The sequence below is a fragment of the Lissotriton helveticus genome, chromosome 10 (assembly GCF_964261635.1).
Source record: "Lissotriton helveticus chromosome 10, aLisHel1.1, whole genome shotgun sequence".
NCBI lineage: Eukaryota > Metazoa > Chordata > Amphibia > Caudata > Salamandridae > Lissotriton > Lissotriton helveticus.
In genome coordinates this window covers 98002082-98023457 of record NC_136071.1, presented here as the reverse complement: position 1 = coordinate 98023457, position 21376 = coordinate 98002082, and the positions used below count along the sequence as shown (strand labels likewise).

Below are 21376 nucleotides of genomic sequence, written 5' to 3'. Positions count from 1 at the left end.
AACAGAAGCCACAAAGGAGGACATCCCATATAGGGAAGAGGAAATAGGCACCAATGCGTATAACCCAAAAGAGAAAAAAGAAGGCTCCTACTTAGGAGGACTACACATCACAAGGAGCAGCAGCCAATTTAGAGAAGAACACAGGCAGGGAATGAGAAGACATACTAATAAAAGAGTAAAACAGTCCGGTGCGGCAAGAGAAAGGACAACCATACAGACAACTAACTCTGTATGGTTAGTGCAAGACTTTCTATATAGGAGGGCAACTCAGGACAGAAAGAGGAAGCATGTAACAATCACACACAGAAAGTCCATCCCATATGAAAATCTTCAAAAATACATGAAGAGAAAGACCTGTATTAAAACAGGATACTAAAGAAAATAGGTACTGCGCACTCCAGCAACAAAACCTACGACACTGGCAGACAGAGCTCACATTGTGGAGAAAAAACAGGATGTATGTGTCGAAAATTGTAATGGGACTATATTTGGTGGCCTACACATGAAGCAGGAAATTATTTAGATTGGTGGAATCTGATACTTCACTAAGGAGATTGAGAACTGTCAAACTGGAAATAAGGGAGCATTATGGCTCTGGGAAGAGCATTACTGGATCACTGGGGATTTGGGAAGGAAGAAATCAGTTTCAATACAGAGAGATCACCTATCCAGATTGGCTGAATAGGTCATCATTGCAGGCATAAACAAGTCTAATATAGTGAGCAAGAAACAAGCGTGACGCAATGGTGAAATGAGAAAATAAGTCATAATAAGCAAGTCCTGACTGGATAAATCAAGAAATAGACCCTGGGGAATTCGACTGGTTACTGCATAACAAATTTCAACCTAAACCAGTACAGTAAGGGCTTCATGCTTCTACCAACTTATAATTATGGGAACAATTATGCCGTCCTTATTAAGGAAGACACAACTATAACAAATGTACTTGACGCATGCGGGACTGACCCCTAAAGCAGTTGCATTTGGTCCAAAATGCAGCTGCCTCAGGTACTGCCCAGGCTGGACCACAACAATCGGACCATATTGTCTGTCAACTAAAGTTCTTGTATTGGCTCCCATTAAAGCATTAAGAGTCAGTAAAACTCATTTAATCTAGCAAGACTGTCCATGAAACTGCCCTCTTTCTTGTACTAGAAAAGCTACAAGCCTATAAACCAACTCGTGACTTGCATTTGCGCTAAAATACCTTCACTGAATCACTCTATTCCATCATCAAAGGATGGATAACAGCTTGTACTTTTGGCTCTATATTATAAAATTACAATCCTTCGGAGCTTTGAACTGAACAAATTTGATTTCTCCAAACAGTTTAAAAGATCACATTTTTCTGAATGGGACTATACAAGAGACGTAAAACCTTAGGATAGAAGAGGGCACTTCACGAATGCCTTTAGACTTGTATCCAAAGCTATGCTATCATGCTGAGCAGGAGAGTAAAAGCAGATTGACATACTGTTTCAGAGTCACATATTCAGAAGAAACAATCCCATTACTCTGTGGATGGAAACGTAACAGGACTATTTTTTTTTTTTTTATTAACTGTAATTGAGTTCCCCGTATCAGGAAGGATATGGTATGTTACATCAGTCTGGAAGAACAAAAGGAGTAAAGGCTGCCTTTTCAAGACTTGTGGCGAGTATGGTGCAGGAACTATGAATACATGGAAATTGAAAATATATTAGGAAAGGTTGATCAGAAATGCTTGAAAGAGTGCAATCCAGAGTGGGTTTAAGGCAAGCTTATGAAGATGCACAGCCTCACACTGAGGGAAAGATGTTTCCTTGTGCAGGTGTGGGCAGATATTGAAGAGAGGCGACCGAAAATGGTGGCTGATTATCACCTTTAGAGCTAAAAATTACATGCCTATACGACCCAGCTCTGAATGTATTTTAGATGTAAAGGATTGAGTCCGAGTTGTGAAGTGTCTTGAAGCAGCATTCTTATGGATGCAGGACAACATGATCCTTTTTAAATAGAATCAAGAATGAAGTCTTGCTCCTAGACTGTCTTCAGTCTATACTCTTTCTTTTCTTTAGCCTCACAGCAGGCTACTACTCATGTGCAGAACCTCGCTGCCACTTTCCATAGCATTTTATCATTCAAACATCATACGGTTGCAGTTGTTAAAGTATCTCACCACCATCTGTATTTGCTGCTTTGGGCTTGCATACTACCGGAGCTAGGATAACTGTGGTACAAGCAGTCTTTTTTAATTGGCAATACAAGAAGAATATTAACCAGAGTACTCAATAGGTTACAAAACGAACAGCGACCACAGCAGAATCGCCTTAAAAGACATTTCTATTTGGGGTCTGAAGCAAAGTCTTTCAAAGTTGCTTAGAGTGACAATCTGGAATCCCACACCTTTGTGGAAAGCAGCTGAAAGAGTATTTGTTTCATATAGACTTCTTGGTAGAAGTTAACTAACTTCGTTTGTTATTTACTTTGGTGGTATTCCATTTCTATCTTCAGGGGTGTGGAATTCCTATAGCCGAAAGCAAAGACCTATTGTTAGGGATCAGGGACAGTAAGTTTTCATATTTATTTTGTCCTTGGGAAAATTAGGCCTAAACCCCTGCAGCACAAACCCTTTGGCTGCAAGTTTACAGTATCACATTATGGATCAGGGAAGGGCATTGTCTGCAGTTAAGGCAATATTTGTGTCCATAGGTTAATGCTGCTTGAACTTGTATTTATGGTTCATTAATGCAAAGCCTTTATTATTAGGGAGAGCGCTCTAGGGAAAAGTAGTAGGCTCTACTGCACTACTGATAAGAGTTCCCGTATAGAGAGGGTGCCCACACGTTTGCAAAGTCTAACAATATGAGGCTATGTATGATATGCCAAGAATGCTCTCTGATTTGATGCAAATTTTTGGCAGAATCTGGAAAGCAAGATTGAAGATTCTTTGCTCTAAAAAATAAAACGTTAATAAAAAAATGCAACTAGGAAAAAAAACTTTTTCTAAACTAATCTGAAATTTTAGGTACCATTTCTCTGAAGCATCATTTTGTTAAATGTGTTGATGCATGCCATTTTTTCCAAAAATATTAATAATGGAAAATCAGGGACCAGTTTTAACAAGAGTATGGGAAACATGAAAATAAACAAGCATTGGCAAAGCCAGTAGGTTCAAAATTGGAGGTCAGCCTTTTGGTTTTGTCCATGCGTCCCTTATTTTGACAAGAAACTTTATTGCCGTGGAAACTGCCAGGCCCTCACTTTTATAACAGACACTGGAAAAGCAAAAATATGTTTGGGTCTAAAAAGCACGCATTGCCACAGTAGTTCCTGGCACTGAACAAAAACTACTTTGTGTGCCTAAATGCCCCTTGTGATAAAGTACAATGCGGTCAGCCAGCTGAAAGAGGGAGACAGAATTCTAATAAAAACAAAAAGGTGTTGGTTAACACCAGACCTAATTAGGGACCCATTTCTTAAACAAAATTTACAGAAGGTCACCCATGGTATATGTCCTTTCATTAGTGCAGATTTAAGTATTTCAAGAATTAACAAGAATTTACAGAAGTAGACAAGAACATTGTACTCCTAGAAAATATTTGTGAACTGCATTTTAGCATGAGAAAATATATATATGTTGATTTGTTAATGCAAAAACATGTTGAGAGTTTACAAGTTCACTTTCTTCCCAACCCTGGAAGAAATTCGACTTCTGCCTTGTCAGAAATACATTCCCAAGATTTCTCAGTATGGGAAAGGATTAGAGAAAAGCTGGTGAAAATCCCTAAAACATGCAAGTAGGTAGGTTTGCACAGACTCAAAAGAGCATTCACAATCCTCCAACTATTGCTTACTGGTACCTCCAGTCCCAGTATGTACATGTGCGGAAAGGCGCAAAGTATGTAAATTGCTTCTATTCAAACATTACTATAGTATGAGCTCTGGCATTATCAGAGAGGATATTACCAGAGCTCTTATACAATGAGATTGCGGCCATAATTGGTCACCGCACTTTATGGCATCAAAAGGACAAGTGGATTTTGTTCCAGGACAAGAGATCAAACTGTCCGATGGACAAGTAGCTATTTTATTCAATTCCACACCCCTGTATCTCGTAAGGATTTGTATATTGTCTTATTGGTTTGATGGGTTGTTTGTTCATGTTTCAGTTACGTAGCGCCACAAAGTTCTACTCCGAACAGCAACTGTGAGGTACATGAATAAAAATAAACATGGATAAGAAAATGACTGGTCACAATGAAGGAGAAAGAAAGAAGCTGACAGAGTGAATCTGACTCATTACACACATGTGGAGTATGGAGTAGTACTCCATTGATCAAGACATTGAAAAATCTAACCACCCACTTTCTATGGTGAGTCTTATGAGGGACAGCTATTTTTAAGGCCTACTGGCTCGTTCTGGCTGTCAAAGAACAGGTTTTCTGTTCGTTCAGAAAATAAATGAGCAATAAAGATGCCTTTAAATATTGTTTTTATCTTGTGACATTTGCTGTGTGTCAAAGACAATGGTCAAATATACGTTTGTGCCTTTATTACAATTTGCTGCTTATTATATACTGGAGATTGGTGTTTACTTTTCCTTCTCCAAATGCAAAGTTTGAGGATTTTGTAAAGTGATCTTTCTGGGGTAGAGGGAGTGTGCAATGAAAGCCTATAGGAAGAAGCTCCCAGTATTGCCTCCAACAAAAGATTTTCTGACTGACTGCCTGAAAGGCTATAGGATGTCAGTTTCCCACCCTCCCCAACATTTAATTAGCTTGCAAATAAACTGTACAAATATATCTGAAATTATTTTTTGAAATTATGAAGTGTGATTCAATAAAGATTTTAAAAAGATCAAAACAAAGCAGAAAACTTTACTTGGTGATGCACACATGGTAAATATTTGCTGAAACTAGATTTCCACACATTATCATTTGTACACAATATCGTTTTATTAGTAAAACTGAATGTTAATGCAATGCTTTATGACTGTTTCAATAGAAAATGTGTAGTATGTAAAGGACAGCGCCCTACCACATCATGCTTTAGTAATATATTAAAAGTGTGAGTTATTGAACATGCACTTAGAAACATTCCTGACCCTGCCTTGATGACAATGCTTTTAGTGAACTAAGCGGTAAGTCAAGGTGCATTAGTAGTACCTTGTACGTGGGTATTTTGTATTACAATGGAGCAAAAGGTTGGTCTAATAATTCAAACAAAATAGCTTTTAGTACAGCAGAAATGTTGAACTCTAATATTTGAAGGTGCTAATGTGGGATAATGAAGAAATAGACTGCTCTGTAAAATTAAATATTTGCATAAGATCACACAATTTGAGACCAGTTTATAAATCAAGAGCATTACAGTTAGGCTGAGTAGATTATTCAAGTCACTAGATCGTTTTTTGAGGCAATGTTCATACAATGGGGCCTGATAATGTTAGTTATGTATAGGATCACATCGAGATTAATACAAAGACTGTTGACCTGCACGACTGGGCTGGCATACTGGGTGAAACTACGTTTCACAGTGGGAGCTGCAGGCTAAGGGGATGTTAATGTGCTAGACAATTGGCATATTGAGGGGGGGTTAGCTTTCACTATGAGGGATAATAAACTGAAGGAAGAGTTAACGGACACAACGACAGAAGCGTATTCTGCCCAACTAGAGTCGACAATTTGAAAGAGGACTCATGGTCCACGCTGGGGTGCAGCTGTCAAAAGCAGGATGGATGATCTTTCACACTTGGGGTCGATATATTTTAAGAACGCCATTTAAAAAAATGGCATACTGATAGAAAAAGATATTTACAGGGGATGTCTTACTGATGAGGAAATGATCGAACATGTGGGGAACTGGGAGAAGTCTTAGCTCTTGGATCGGGGTATGGAATATTGCAGAAGGTTTATTTGTAATACTCGGGGCTGTCTTACTGGGTATCGATAAGATGTAATCGAACTGACAGCTCACTTTGGGCAGAAGACCACATTGTGAAAGAGTCGACTAATGAAAAACAAAAAGAAGGTTGGCTCTAAAGACTGGGAAAGACACGGTGGAGTGACTTGCTGATTATAGATAATCGTTAACAAAGTTGGCAGGGTTGAAAGTATGATCTTTTATTGGCAGGGTTTAAAGTATGATCTTTTATTGGAAATGGCACAATGAGCGAAAGCTGCTCTGTCAGGCTGCAAAACAGTCATTCTGAAGGAAGGCTGATCTGTCACACCGGAGTTGACAAGAGTGAAGGGTGTGTGATTTCGAGAATGACATATGGCACGCTTTGAGAACGTAGGGTGTGTCACTTTGGCAACAGAGTTAAAGGTCGAGCTGTGAATATACTGCGTCACACAGCGGAATCAGATATAAACCTCTATACAAATACATACTAGATACTGAAAGCGGTCTGTTTTGATACAGTAGAGTCCAGGGTACTGAAGTAAGTTTGGTCTTTAAATGTGGTAGGTTATTCCACCCTCGCCCAGCTCCCCCAGACTGCCGTTTTGACAGCTGCCTCCACCCAGCCATGCCGCTCCCTTACCTTGTCCAGCTCCTCCCGGCACACGGCGCAGTACCGCTGCTCGCACAGCACCCGCATCTTGGTGGAGCATCGGAAGCAGACGGCGTGATCGCAGCGGCCCAGCGCCAGCACCTCCAGCTCCTGGCAGCACAGCACGCAGCTCCGCTCGGGAGCCAGGTCCGGAGGGGTGGACGGGGACAGAGGCCCTCCAGCCGGGTACAGCGAGGTGGGAGGCCGGGGAAACTTCCGGGATCCGGGGTGAGACTCCGGGCCCATGCGAGCTCCGCGGGGAGACTCATGGCCCATGCGGGCTCTGCGGGGCGGCCCTGGGCCCGCTGACATCTCGGCCCTGGGCGCTGTTGTGTCTGTACCGCAGGGGGGCGTCCGGAGCGGCCCAGGGGCCGGGCTGCGCTCAGCGGACACGGGGAGCCGAGCCCAGCTTCACCGGCTCAGCCTGACGTCAGCGGTCCTAGCAACAGCACGTCCGGAAGTGAACCACAACGGGTCATAGAATTCCGGACACGTGGCCCAGAATAACTTCCGGGCTGTGATTTTTCATCCACCCTCATAGAGTTAGGCATAAAGAGGGTGGCATAAAGAGGGTGCTGGGGAAACTGCTGAAGTTTAAAGTCTTTGTTTGAAATCCGTTTAATGAAGGGTCTAAAGCTGTCAGGGTGCACTAGAGAAGATTTGAAGGTAGCAGGTATTTAAGTGGACTGAGTTTCTCGATTTTCAGACCCAGTAGTATTTAATAACAAGCATTTTCAATGCAATAGGTCTCACATTTACGCGAGTTTTATTTATGTTTTATTTTTTAAAAACATAAATAAAAGGCATTGTTATTTGCAATGCAAATAGCTATAACTCGCGTAAATGTGAGACCCATTGCATTACAAATGTGTGTTCTGTGTCTGGGTGTTGTGTTTCTTTAATAATTATTCTCGTGCAGTGGCACGAGTGATGTTTAGATTAGAATTTGGTGTTACACATGTTTATTTTTCATTGTACATTCCGGCGCCTTCCGTTGTTCCTCAGTCTGTTTCAGCAGTTGTTCTCTGCGTTCATGCTGAAGGAAGGACTGGAAGGAAGCTGCTCCCTGTATTGATGTTCACATGAAATAAATACTTCAAACTAATGCAAATTGGTGGAGTTTACTTAACAAAGTGGCGACGAGGGAACATCAATCTACTTGAAGAACCCATTTTCAGATTTAATTGCGTTTTCACGTAATTAATTTTCAACTCCTCTACTGGCTCGACCAACGTTTATGAAATTTCTACTGTGCGCGATTTAAGAAAAGTGGATTGTTTACTCAATCAATTACTTTCCGGATTGCTTTGCGGTAAGACTTTAAATATTTTTGAGAGTGTTTACTCACTCTGTTTTCTACTTAAAGGTGCATCTTTTAATCTGTGCGCGCACCATCTGTTCACTCTCGAGGATCTGAATGTGGTGATTTCATTCGAGTGCGGTGACTTCAAGGAATGTGACACTATGATTGAGTAGGCTCTGCGCTCATACGCTATTACGTATTAACGCTAGGTCACACAAGGGGTCATTACGTGCCGCTGATAGAGCGCGCAGGTCACCCGACTTATAATTTTACCATATACGCATCGGGCCCATAATTTCAATTCACATATTTATTAATCGGGTAACCCTACACTCTACTACCAGTAACCCAGTTCCTTCCTATTTATTTCCTATGTACCCGATTTACCAATCCACTGTTACGGGTACCTATGATCACAATGGATCAGGGAGCTAGCTGTAAAAGAAAGGCAGCCACGAAATACAAAAAAAACATTTACTATATTTGCACTCATGTAATAACCACAGACTCAGGAAGTTTTATAACCTTTATCTATAATTCATCAGATTCAGAAAGTATAAGGTTCACAGCAAGTAAACTGTCAATAACTAAGATTATAAAGATCATATATCCACATAGGAAGTAAACAAGACCAACCATTTAGGATTTATAAAGGGAAGGTAAGAAAGGGAACATACTAATATAGGTTTCAGAGCTTAGACTCAGTATGATGTCTAAAGGACGGGGAAAATAAGGAACATACTAGAATTTCACAGTTTGAATAAACCCCGTGAAGGTGGGTAAGGGAAAAGAACTTTAATCTGTACTATGATAATTTTGAGATACCAAGTAGCTATAGGGAAGGTAAGACTGGAACATGCTAATATTCAGAGTTATGACTTTAAATTCAATGAAGGGTGGGTAAAGAGAAAGAACATCTATTTATTCAGAGACATGTATTTATTTATTCACCTATAAGGTAGGGGAAAATTGGAACAAGGTAATGAGAGCGCTTTCACGATTCAGTAAATTATAAAAGGTAGGGTAAGGGAAAAGGACATATGCAATTACGATTAAGTAAAAGTTCAGGCAAAGATAAGAATAAAGAATGCAAGTGTGTTTCCCTAACAGCTCTATATTTACCTAGCACGTTGTGGAGACCAACCCTGGCCACGGGTCAGATAAGGACAGTAGGAATCCCAAGGAAGATAGACGCCAGTAGGCCACCAGGTGCAGAATGGACACCCCAGGACAGGACAGGAAAACCAGATTAGGATCAGGACAGGATCACCAAGGTAAGACCAGCACCCGCAGTTTGGTAGCAACGCCTGCGCTACACCCTCTCTGCAGCTATCAGTCAGAACCCCGATTGGGTTATCGAATTCCCCAGCAAAGTGCCCTGCCAGCACTTAAGGTTTTCAAAACCCCGCTTGGGTCTCTGGAAATTACGGACAGAGTGCTCCGCAGCTCTCTGTATCAGTCACCTATTGAGTGCGTTGGGTCAGTGACAGGTCAGCTATTCGGACAAGTCGGACAATTTCTCTAGCTAAACCTAGGCTAGTTATACTGTTTTCGGGTCAGAGTACCACCCCCCAAATGTTGCAAGTGTAAGAATCCCCAATTTTGATTGGTCCAAAGAAAGGACAGGTCAACACACCAACCAGGATTTGACTTTCTCAAGCCCCTATTTACATCTTTTGGGACCGCCTATTGAATTTGGGGTTCCCATGACATGTGCTTTTCACTTAACAATGGCTAATACAAACTTTATATACAATTGTTTCAAATGTAGTACAGTTCAGCTTCATTTTGCTGGGTCACAGGTCGGTTCCCAGGAGCATCTTGTCTGTGGCAGCCAGCTGGCTGGGTTCCACTGGTACAAGGTTTTCTTCCCTCTGCTAGGATGACATGCGCAGTAGGGAATTCTAAGATGGGGTAGTAAACGCCTCCCAGGCCCAAAAGATTCGATTCATGAAAGGTAAAGGAAAACAATTTAGAACATAGAAAATAAATGAATACACTGTATACCAGGAATCCCTATATGACTCCCCTTACTTTATACTAACAATAGCGTTAATGTTAGTGCAAGACGAACAGCATTTGCAAAAGCTGCAGGGCAAGCATCGGCATGTGAGAACACAAAACGGCCATTTTGGAACTAGTGCGCAAGTGCAAAGATTTCCCACCAGGACTGCGAGTACGTCACGTGAGTGTGACCAACGCATGCGCAGAAGAAATTCCCGCTAAGCAGCAGCCGTTTTAGAGGCAAGCGTATTACGGTTAGTAAACACATAGGCAAGCGTCTCTGGGACACCCAAAATGTAAGAATAAAGGGGAAATTAATAAGACGAACAGGTTGATTTAGTTTCATTAAGGTTATTCGAGGTTCATGATTACAAGCAAGTCGCTTTACGTGCGAATCCTTGCTCCATCAATCCCCTCTTTGATGATATTTTATATCATCACAAATTCATAGAACCAGATGCCAACTTTTCACAATTTTCCCAGTTCAATCTCTTCAAACATTCGATTCAGTTTTTCTTTAGTCTCTTTATTAGGGTGAGAATTTTTCACCCTTTTATAAATCTGACTATTCAGTTCCTCTCATTCAAGTTCATCCACATTTCTCTTCACTCCTCTCTTGTTCACAGTGTATTTCTTTTGGTGTTTGCGACATTTACAACAGATGAATAAGATGAATACTACTAAACCTATTCCCGCAATTGGCATCAGTACTTTAATTAAAAAACGTTACCTAAGTTAGCAAACCAATGACCTACGGCGGAGAGACCATCAGTAAGTCTCTTCCAGGCACTGTCAACCTCCAGTGGTTTGAGCTCCTTTGCCAAATTAGTAATGTTCCTCACATACCCTTTGATTTCAACACTTTTGTCAGGTATGTAAGTGCAACAATGTTGCGCTTTCAACATTCTGCAGACTCCGCCCTCTTTTGCCAATAGAGTATCAAGAGCAAGTCTATTCTGTAAAACCATTGATCTAACCGCAACCATTTCGGTATTGACCATTAGGAAACCTCCAGCAGGGTCAGTAGATAACCGATCTACTACTGTTGATAATTTGCAAATTCTGTGTGTATTCAGAACCACTCCCACTGTAGGTATCATTGCACTAAAATATCTCCTACAATTTCAGCAGCACTTTCTCTTTTAGTACGTACTAATTGGTTAGTCTGTTCAGTGCTTCCAGTGATTTTCCCCACATGGTATATCTTTGGGAAGACAATACCAAGATAACAGCTTCCGTACCAATGGTCTGGCAATTTGAAGTAAGCCTTATTTCCACATATAAAATAAATTCCAGGAAACACAGGCTCTGACCCATCTTTGAAACCCCAACCCCCAATTACCTTGTAATTATGTTCACATTCACTGGAACCAATGCAAATATTGTTATAATAACTAGTCATTTCTCTACGAAGACAAAGTTTCCCTTTCTTTTCGAAATCCAGCAACATGGCAGCGTTAGTTCCACCATTCGAGGTGCTCCCTATACTCTCTGCCCATCTAGGAACCTTCTGGTTCTTGTCTTTGGCTTTCTTTTGGAAACTTTCTCTTCTCTTTTCTACCATATCTAGAAATTCTTTCTCCTTTTCAAGTAAAGAACAGGTCAAATTATTTTTGTGTGTGTCATCTATATTTATTTTTCCTACGGTTAGAAAATAATCACTCATGTATTTAGCTACGTCTCTAGTCGTATGTACAGGGTTCAGGTTTCTTCGAACAGGAAGTTCAGCAAATGTTACGTCAAGGTTTGAGTAATAATACTGTAAAGGTCCTCTTTTATAAAATAAACTGGTTAGTATACTACAGGAAATTCTATAGGTTAAGGGCAAGTGGTGATAAGTCACACCTTCAGCCACGGAAGTAGGTAGCTTCATGCAGACATAACAGTCCTCTATTTTCATAGTCTCTACATAATGTACTAACAAGTTAGCGAAAACATTTAAATGAGTCTTGTTCTTTATTTTGTTAAAGTGTAATCCTTCCTCATCTGATGCTCCTAAATCTATGCTTGTTTGTTTCAGGCTAAGTGGTTTGTCTAATACGTCTACTCTTTGTGGTGTACTTCTAGTGTGTGATTCTACAGTGTCGTCAGGTAGATTATTATTTGGGTATAGACTCGGGCTTTAACTCATCATAGAAGGAATAGTTATTGTTAGTCCTATCCAAAGGATCAGTACTATTGCTACACTACACAAACATACTTGGCAGCATGTTTTACAACAACTTCGTCTCGGTCTCCCATTCTCAGAAGAATCAGACATTTTCGCTTAAAAGAAGCTTTAACCCCTCTTTGTAACTATGCACAGCTTGCTTACTCGAGTAACTTTTCAGGTTGGGTTTGCTTCTTCACTGGTCTGTTCAGCAATCAATTCTTCATCACTTTCATCACTTATTTCTAGATTCTCAAATTCCTCCAATACAAAGTAAGTCCATTCAGGGCTCGAGTACTTGTTATTCAGTTTCTTGATGCGAGCACTTCTTCTCTTTGGTTTTGGCACCACGGGGTCAGTTTGACTCGAGACCTCATTTATCTGTTCAGGCTCTTCGTTTATCGTCTTTAGACGCAATCTCAGCCTCTTCACAAATATAGGTACTGAGTCGCCTTTTCTGAGTCTCTTAACTGGCACTGTGTCTTGGCCTTCTTCAAACACTCTTTTGTTTTCGTTTAGTTGTGGCACATTGGGATCAAGTTCGTCCTCTGTACTGTTCCCTAACTGACTAAGTCCAGGTCTTTCATCTGTTTCTTCTGCCTGGTCCCTAAACTGGCCTTGTTCAGGTGTATGCTGATTTTGGCTTTGTTCTGTTTCGATCTCTTTTTCCTGAACACAATTGTCTAGTCCTATCTGTTCCTGCTCAAGCTCTTCGAACTCTTGATTTTCTTCCGCTTGAACTTCCGCCCTAATCTCTATCTGTCCCTTTTCTGGTGTAGGTGTTCTTGGTGGAGTGTCAATCACCTGCTCTCTCCCTATCTGGTCTTTCTCAGAATCAGATTTAACATGGATTTCGATGATCTGAGTAGCTTCTTCTTCACCTGTCTCGTCCTCACTATCCCACTGTCTATCTGATTGAGTCTGACTTCTGGTTCGTATAGGGTCGATTGTCAGATCGATTATTGGGACCCAATCTTCTTGACTGGAGCTCGGTTGTTCTTCTTCAGCTACTTCAGGACCCATATCTTGGGATCCTTCAGCTGTGCAACCTTCAGCCTCAGTTTCGTCAGGGTCAGTCACTTTCTTCGTGTGGCTGGCATGGATCCAGCGAGATACTCCTGCACACTTTACAGCTGTGGTGGTTACCAGAATCACCTGTCTTGGCTTTCCCCACCTGGGCTCAAGGCAACTTTTCCGAGTGTGCTTCTTTATTACGACCCAGTCACCTGGATTCAGGTCATGTGCTGGAGTCGTTGGCCTGGCGACGTCTCCTCCCCCAACCTGGCGAGAGATAGAACGTACTTGGTCAGACAGCTCTTTACATTATTCTAGTACCAAATCATCAGATATGCTTATTATTTTGTATCCTGGCACCCATGCTTGCCGCATTGCTCTTCCCATCAGGATTTCATGTGGACTCAAGCCCGTGTTCCGGTCTGAAATACTTCTGAGTCCCATCAACACAAGAGGCAGAGCATCTGGCCATTCCAGTTGGGTGTATTCACACATCTTTCCCAATCTTGATTTGATTGTGCCATTTATCTGTTCTACCACTCCAGAAGCCTCTGGACGATATGCACAGTGGAGTTTTTGCGTGATTTTGAATGCTTCACAGATTTGCTTTATTATTTCATTATGGAAATGACTTCCTCTGTCAGATTCAATTAAGACTGGGAAACCGTAACGAGGTATAAGTTCCCTAAATAATAATTTTGCTACTGTGATGCTATCATTTCTACGTGCAGGGAAAGCTTCCACCCATTTTGAAAACAGGCAGACAATGACAAGTAGATATTTCATTCCTCAATGGAAAAAACGACCTAGGCGGCAATTATAGATTGCTAACACAATATGAAATGGACAAAGACTAAGGGTGAACAGTTTCCAAGTAGTCACAAAAGTTTATTACAATAGCATAAAAAACACATATATCATGAAACAATAGCTAAACATTTACATTCCATAAAAAATAGACATACATCAAGCATAACATAAAAGATTCTTTGACATTAAGGAATAAGTTGTGTGTCGACGCGTTTCGGAGACCAGCGCCTTTCTCAAGACAATTTACAACTTTCTGAAAATAAAAGCATAGGTTAGTATATAGTTTAATTTGTTCGTCTGTTATCAGTCATTACAGTTTTATCTTAACATACATTCAATTTAAAACAACCTATATAAACAATGTGTTCTATTTTGACAAGGAAAAACTGTACAAACAAGCCAAGTCCTAAGATGATAAAAGTACATTGGCGACTCGCGCTTAATGTAGTCATTTCATATAATCAATTGATCGTTTATAAATAGTTAGTCTTAGCCTATGAAATAGTCACAGTTCGCTACATCTTTCTGCCGTCACCACATCATAGTCTTTCCTTGCGTTTCACTAATCCCAGCCACGTCAGGAAAAGCCTAATTATTCTCACCGGTGCAAACATAAAAATGCGCGAAATCGGCCGAAGCTCCATTTCATCACGGAACCACGCCCGAGATAGACGTTCGCCTCCACACGGCCTCATACTAAAAACCCAAGGTATGCACTTTGTATAGACTGGTACTTAGAAGCTACGCGCTTCTACTTAGAAGCTACGCGCTCCGATATAGGCTCCGAGAGACGATCTGTTTTTGAGAAAACTTATTGTTCTCATAACATTGCATTGTCATTTGTCATTCGGCAGGAATCTCCCAAGCGGTAAAAACTGAAATAACACGGCCAAACCCGACCACGCTATACTGCGGAGAGTAAAAGAGCCGGATGCTTAGGTATGTTCTCTGCAAATACTACCCAGATACACAGACAGGGCAGTTTTCACGATAGGCTGATATTTATCTAAATAGTAACCAGGCACTTGTTTCATTTATTCAGGCTTGGTATTGCGCATGGCCAAATAATTGTGTATCGAGTTTGACGCAGTGTTACATTCCCAAATACATGTGTCCACAAGTCAACAAGAAGCCCGGTAAGAACTGAACTGGGTTTTCAGAGATAACCAATCGCCTTTATTTATAAACAATACACTGAATATCCTGCAATTTATTCTTTTCATTTTAGATAACGCTGGTATCCTAGGGCTCAAGAATTAAACGTAGAATACATAAAGTGTGGAGGCGACGTAATTCATAGCTCAAATACTGGTAAGGGGCTGACCTAAGATTAAATATTCCTCTGAGAGCATAGATTTACTTGATACAGTCACCATTATGATCTGTTTTTAACGTCATATTTGCACTATTATTCAGGTAGGCCACATATCTTGGCGATAAAGACTGAAGTATCTAAATAAACTATTTGAACACAAGAACTGAAGATTTATCAGATTAGGTTGGTTATTTCTTTATAATTAAATCAATCAGTGACAGCCTTGCCTATTTGCAATAGTAAATGTTTTCTGTTTTTATCAACAACATTACAGAATCACTTTCAATCAGAAACGTGAATCCCGGTTCTAAGAATTGTATGGAACCCCTCAACGTCGAAATTTTTTACCATTGTGTTTAGTCTATTTTTGCTTTAGGTAAGTTAAACTGAATACGTGATTATTTTTTTTTTTTTAAACTAGTACTGTGTCAGTGAGTCATAAGAACTAGTGGAGGCATTAGGGTCCTTTCTATAAATATATCCATGAGAAACGACAACCACTCTCCTCACAGATAGAACAGAAATTCCTTGGTGTCCTATCTACTAATAATTTGAATAGTAATGTAGAGTAGTACCGTCATAAAACTATAGAGCACTTGGTTATAAGAGTCGGTCTTGTCCACCCCACTTAATTCTCCCTTTCATCTGTCCTCTCGAATTAAATCTATAGCTCCACCTATTTTCACACGATAGATGCAGGCATTCGAATTTCCATTTAAAAATTGTGAATTATTAATAAAAGATCAATTTCTGATTCTTAGATGGTATTATCCAGTTTCATACTATTATGCCTTAGAAATAATTATTTGTTATACCGTGTCCATCAAATATCAGTTAATGAAAGAATTAGACAATGTATCAATCATGTATTATGCCACTAAAAGACTTTGGCAATAAGCTAAGTGAAAGAACCTTGTAAGCTACAATAGAGGTTATGTTATATATGCTTTTCCATTTTGAGATTATCAGTTGTGCTTTTATCATCTTAGGACTTGGCTTGTTTGTACAGTTTTTCCTTGTCAAAATAGAACACATTGTTTATATAGGTTGTTTTAAATTGAATGTATGTTAAGATAAAACTGTAATGACTGATAACAGACGAACAAATTAAACTATATACTAACCTATGCTTTTATTTTCAGAAAGTTGTAAATTGTCTTGAGAAAGGCGCTGGTCGCCGAAACGCGTCGACACACAACTTATTCCTTAATGTCAAAGAATCTTTTATGTTATGCTTGATGTATGTCTATTTTTTATGGAATGTAAATTTTTAGCTATTGTTTCATGATATATGTGTTTTTTATGCTATTGTAATAAACTTTTGTGACTACTTGGAAACTGTTCACCCTTAGTCTTTGTCCATTTCATATTGTGTTAGCAATCTATAATTGCCGCCTAGGTAGTTTTTTCCATTGAGTTATTCCCTGACCTAGGGGTTGATTTTCATTTGTTCTCACAGGGAACCCTTGTTGTTTACAAGGATATTTCATTCCTCGACAAGGGGGCAACTGAATGAAGTCAAGTTGTAGTCTAATAAAAGGGCCTTCTGCCTTTCCAATTTTCCCTGGTAACACTATAGTTTTCTTTCCAGGGTTAAATTGTTGACAGGTCAAACACCTCTGGCAGAGTGCCTCTGCTACGTTTCTGAATTTCGAATTAAACCATGTTTGGCGGAACATGCGAATCATCGCATCTCTGCCTACATGTGTTTCTCCATGTATCAGCCTAGCCATAGGAGCAAGCATACAGTCTGGCAACACAGGCATATCATCAAGGTAAACAATGACACCATCTGCAATTCTCCTTCGACAACCAAAGTTTCTCCATCTTTGTTTTTCCTGTGGTTCTGCTGCTTCCTGTACGTCTCTCACTTCCTCCCATGTATTTACTCCCTCTAGCATCAAAAGTTGGCAGCTGTTTCCGCTTCCCCCAACCTTTATATTTATTGAAATTCGGTATTATGCACAATGTTGGGCTAACTGGTCAGCATATCGATTACCTGCTGTCACTTTGTCATCGCTAGATTTGTGAGCAGCACACTTGACCACAGCCAATTCTTTTGGTAACTGGATTGATTCCAGTAAATCCTGCACGTATTTTCCATTTCTGATAGGGGTGCCTGAAGAGGCCAGGAACTCCATTTGTAGCCACAACTGGCCAAAGTCATGCACAACCCCATAACCATACTGGCAATCAGTGTATATGGTTATTTTCAATTTCCTCCCAAATTTACAAGCTTTTGTCAATGCAACCAATTCAGCTATTTGTGCAGACTTAACTCCATATAAATAGGATGCTTCTACTGGACGTTCTAGAGTGCACATGGCGTAGGCAGAGCTTAGGCCACCTTCCTCATGTCTCAGGCATGATCCATCTACGAACAATTCATAATCTTCACTAAACAGGGGGTTCTCTTTTATGTCGGGCGTGGTTTTGTACTGAACTCAGTCAAATCAATGCAATCATGTGCAAATTCTTCCCTCACCTCTGCTGCGAATGAGCTAGGCAGTAAGGTAGCTGGATTCAAAATGTTACATCGTTCAAGGGTCAAGTTTCCTGCACCTACAAGGATTCTCTCATACTTAGTCAGCGGACTAGGTGTGAGATACTGGCTTTTTGTTCTTGTCAGTAAAATTACAATAGAATGTGGAACATACACAGTTACCGGATGTCCCATAACAATGGATTCACTCTGTTCAAGACTCATGCATGTTGCAGCTACAGCTTTCAAACATCCAGGTAATCCAGCTGCTACTGGGTCCAATGTGGAAGAAAAGTATGCCACTGGACGTCGAGTCAAACCATGAATTTGGGTTAGGACTGAAAGTGCACAATTATCCCGTGTGTCACAGAACAGTGCAAAATCTTTTGAATAGTCAGGCATTCCTAATGCAGGAGCAGTACACAGACATTCTCGCAATTTTGTGAAAGCTGTCATGCTTTCGTCATCCCATTCCATAGGATCTTTTGCTCCTTTTTTTGTTATTTTTATCAATGGTCTTGCTAGGACTGCAAATCCCACAATCCATTGCCTACAGTACCCCACAACTCCAAGGAACATTCTGATTTCCTTCTGGGTATTTGGCAATTCCATGTTTCGAATTATTCTGATTCTTTCGGTGGTGACTTTCCTGATACCTCTCTCTATCTGGTGCCCCAGATATTTTACTGATGTGGTACAGAATTGCAGTTTTTCTGGTGATTCTTTATGCCCTCCTTCACCTAAATGGTTCAGCAAGGCAATTGTGTCAGTCACACAGTCTTTTTGACTCTTAGACGCCACCAAGAGGTCGTCTATGTATTGCACCAGAACTGATTTTCCGGGCAATATTAGGGTTTCAAGGCATTTTTTTAGAATCTGATTAAAGATTGAGGGGCTTTCTGTGTACCCCTGAGAGACACGATTCCAGACGTAGACGTGACTGTCGAACTCAAATGAGAAAAGAAATTTGCTGTCTGGATGCAATGGAATTGAAAAGAATGCATGACATAAGTCAATGACGGTAAACCATCCAGCATTCCATGGAATTTGGTATAGAATCACTGCAGGGTTCGGCACGACAGGACAACAAGGAACCACAATTTTGTTAACCTTGCGCAGGTCCTGTACTACCCTGTACTTACCACTAGGTTTCTTGATTCCAATTATGGGTGAATTACATGGGCTGCTCATCACTTCTTGTATGATTTTTGCTTCTAATAATCTTTTTATTTCAGTGGCAACCCCTGCTTTTACTTCTGCACTCATTTTGTACTGTTTAATATTTGGGTATACTGCATTTTCCTTTATGGCTATTTTAATTGGGTCAACATTTTCCATTAATCCTACATCTTTTCCAGTAAAATCCCATACATCTGGTTTCACTGTTTCTTGGAGCTCTTCAGGTAAGTCTTGTATTGTCAGTCTTTTAATTTCTGAGTCGGGTCTTGCTAACATTAATTTGTAAATCCCATCTTCGTCTGGGGTCTGAATTTCGACGCCATTTGGTAAGCAAAAAATAGTACAATTCATTTTACACAACACGTCTCGTCCTAGTAAGTTTACAGGACTGGAATCACAGACAACAAACCTATGCATTTCCTTAAAATTCCCAATTTTAATCTCTATAGGTTTTGTAACTGGGGTTAATTAGCTGATTAGAAACGCCAACTACCTGGATTGCTTCTCCCGAGTGGGGTAGATTTGGAACGTCTGCTGTTCTCACAGTAGAACGGGTAGCACCAGTGTCCAACAGAAAGGTGACATCATTCCCTTCAACCTTTCCTTCAATGTATGGCCTTGACTGGTCCACCGGCAAGGAGGCGCCAAGCACGCACTCCTCGTCCCTCAGGCACCGTCAGTAGGTGTCATCACAGAAAAACGTGTCATTTAACAGAAATTGTGAAGTTGCTGCATTTCTATTCTCCCTTCCTTCCCACACTTCGGTGTCTTCACCCTGTTGTGCTTTGCTCCTATAATTTTGTCTAGGTGCACGAGGCAACTGTTTTTGTTGCTTATTTTGATTATTGATATATTATTATTTTTTTTATATATATATTATTATAATATATATATATATATTATATATATATATTATATATATATATATATTATATATAATATATATATTATTATAATAATATATATATTATCTATATAATTATAATTATATAGATAATATAAATAACAACCCCTCAATCTGCTTTACCTGTTGCTGGGTCTTCCGTGGTTTCTCATTCTGCGTCTGTGGATTTCAATCATTTATTTGCACATTACCATTCTGTACAGCTGGACACTAGTCTCTCCAGTGCCCTATCTGTCCGCACCCGTGACAGGGGAACTTCTTTTAGACATCCTCTCGGCTCATTTTTACTCTGGGCTTTCCCCCACCCCCGGGGCCTTGATTCTGATTACTGGTCAATTTATTTAGCTGCTGTTCTTGGTGTTCTGCTAATTTTACCTGAGCCCACATGACTTTTTCTTTTAAGTCCTTCCGTTTATCTGCCAATTCATCCTCGCAATATTTAGCATATTTCAGGACTTCATCAATTAGTTTAGACTGCCAGCAGATTTTATTGTCTTTGATCCACTGGGAAATTTCAGGTCTTAATCCTAGCACAAATCTATAAATGAAGTGGGTAATGTCTTTCATCTCGATGTTGTCCAGACCACTGTACGTCGTGAACACCTGTAACAGTTGTTCATAATAGGAGTGCACAGTTTCATCTCTATTCTGGGTAGTCCTGTCTATTCGGGTCCAATCAGTTTCCTTTGCAGGCACTTTTCCCTTTAGATGTAATATTACCTGATTGTACTTTTTCATTACTTCTGCTGAAGGAGCCCCTGTGTTTGGGTCTCTCGGGTATTCTTCACTAGGCCAATCAATAGCAATTTTACATTCTGTCCACAAATCTACGGGAACAAAAAATGTCAAAGAACCCTTCTAAATCTTTCCAGAGACACTTCTGGACCTTCACAAATCTCTTGACCTGTCGGTACCAATCTACAGGTTTTTCTCGTAATTTTGGGAAGTCATTGGTAAAGGACACAATATCTTGTCTGGAACATGGAACATGCACATATTTTCCCCCTGGCACTTCTCGCATAGGAAAAAAAAAATCTGCGTCGTCTGCTTCTTTTAACACGTACTCTGATGTCATTTGCTTTGATCTAATTTCCTCTTTTTTCTTTGCCCACCTGGCTTTCCATTTTTCTAATTCTCCCCATTTTTGTAACAGGTTTAACAATTCTCTGATCTGTACCTTTTTCCCTGACACATTCATGTTTTCCAAATCTTTGTCTGAGAACTCTGCTCTATAGGGTTTTTGCAACACTTTAGATTTACCAATATCTATTCCCATACTAGCCACTGTGTCCATTAATTTCTCATGGAACACTCTGGTATTACGGGTGATACTTTTGCAAATAAATAGCAATTCTTCCTCGGTCAGGGTGTTCAGTCTGTCTAAACCCACATTTCCAGCCATCAGTTCTTCCAATTCTATTCTTAGTCTGTAAATATCTAATGGTCTCGACTGAGGATTTTGCTTTTCTAATTCTCGGCTCCATCTTTCAATTTCTTCAGGAGTCACTACTGTGGCACTTCTAGTACCAGTACAGAACTCAATCTGCACTTCTCTTGAAGTGAAAGGAGTGTTCCTTCTCTGTGAACCCCTTTCTGGCTCCCTTACTGGTAAATCCATCAAGGAAATCACAGATTCACACTCACTTGCCTGATCATCTACAATTAAGGGCTCTTTTCTCGT

General features: G+C 40.2%; 1 protein-coding gene across 1 annotated transcript in view; it reads right to left on the bottom strand.

Annotated features, from left to right (window-relative positions):
- Positions 1-7019, bottom strand: part of ZNF598 (zinc finger protein 598, E3 ubiquitin ligase) — a 187735-nt gene extending 180716 nt beyond the window's left edge. The window contains exon 1 of the mRNA XM_078664856.1: positions 6527-7019. Coding sequence (XP_078520982.1) covers positions 6527-6847 — 321 coding nt within the window. The 5' untranslated portion in view covers positions 6848-7019. The remainder of the gene's footprint in view (positions 1-6526) is intronic.
- Positions 7020-21376: the final 14357 nt, after the last annotated feature.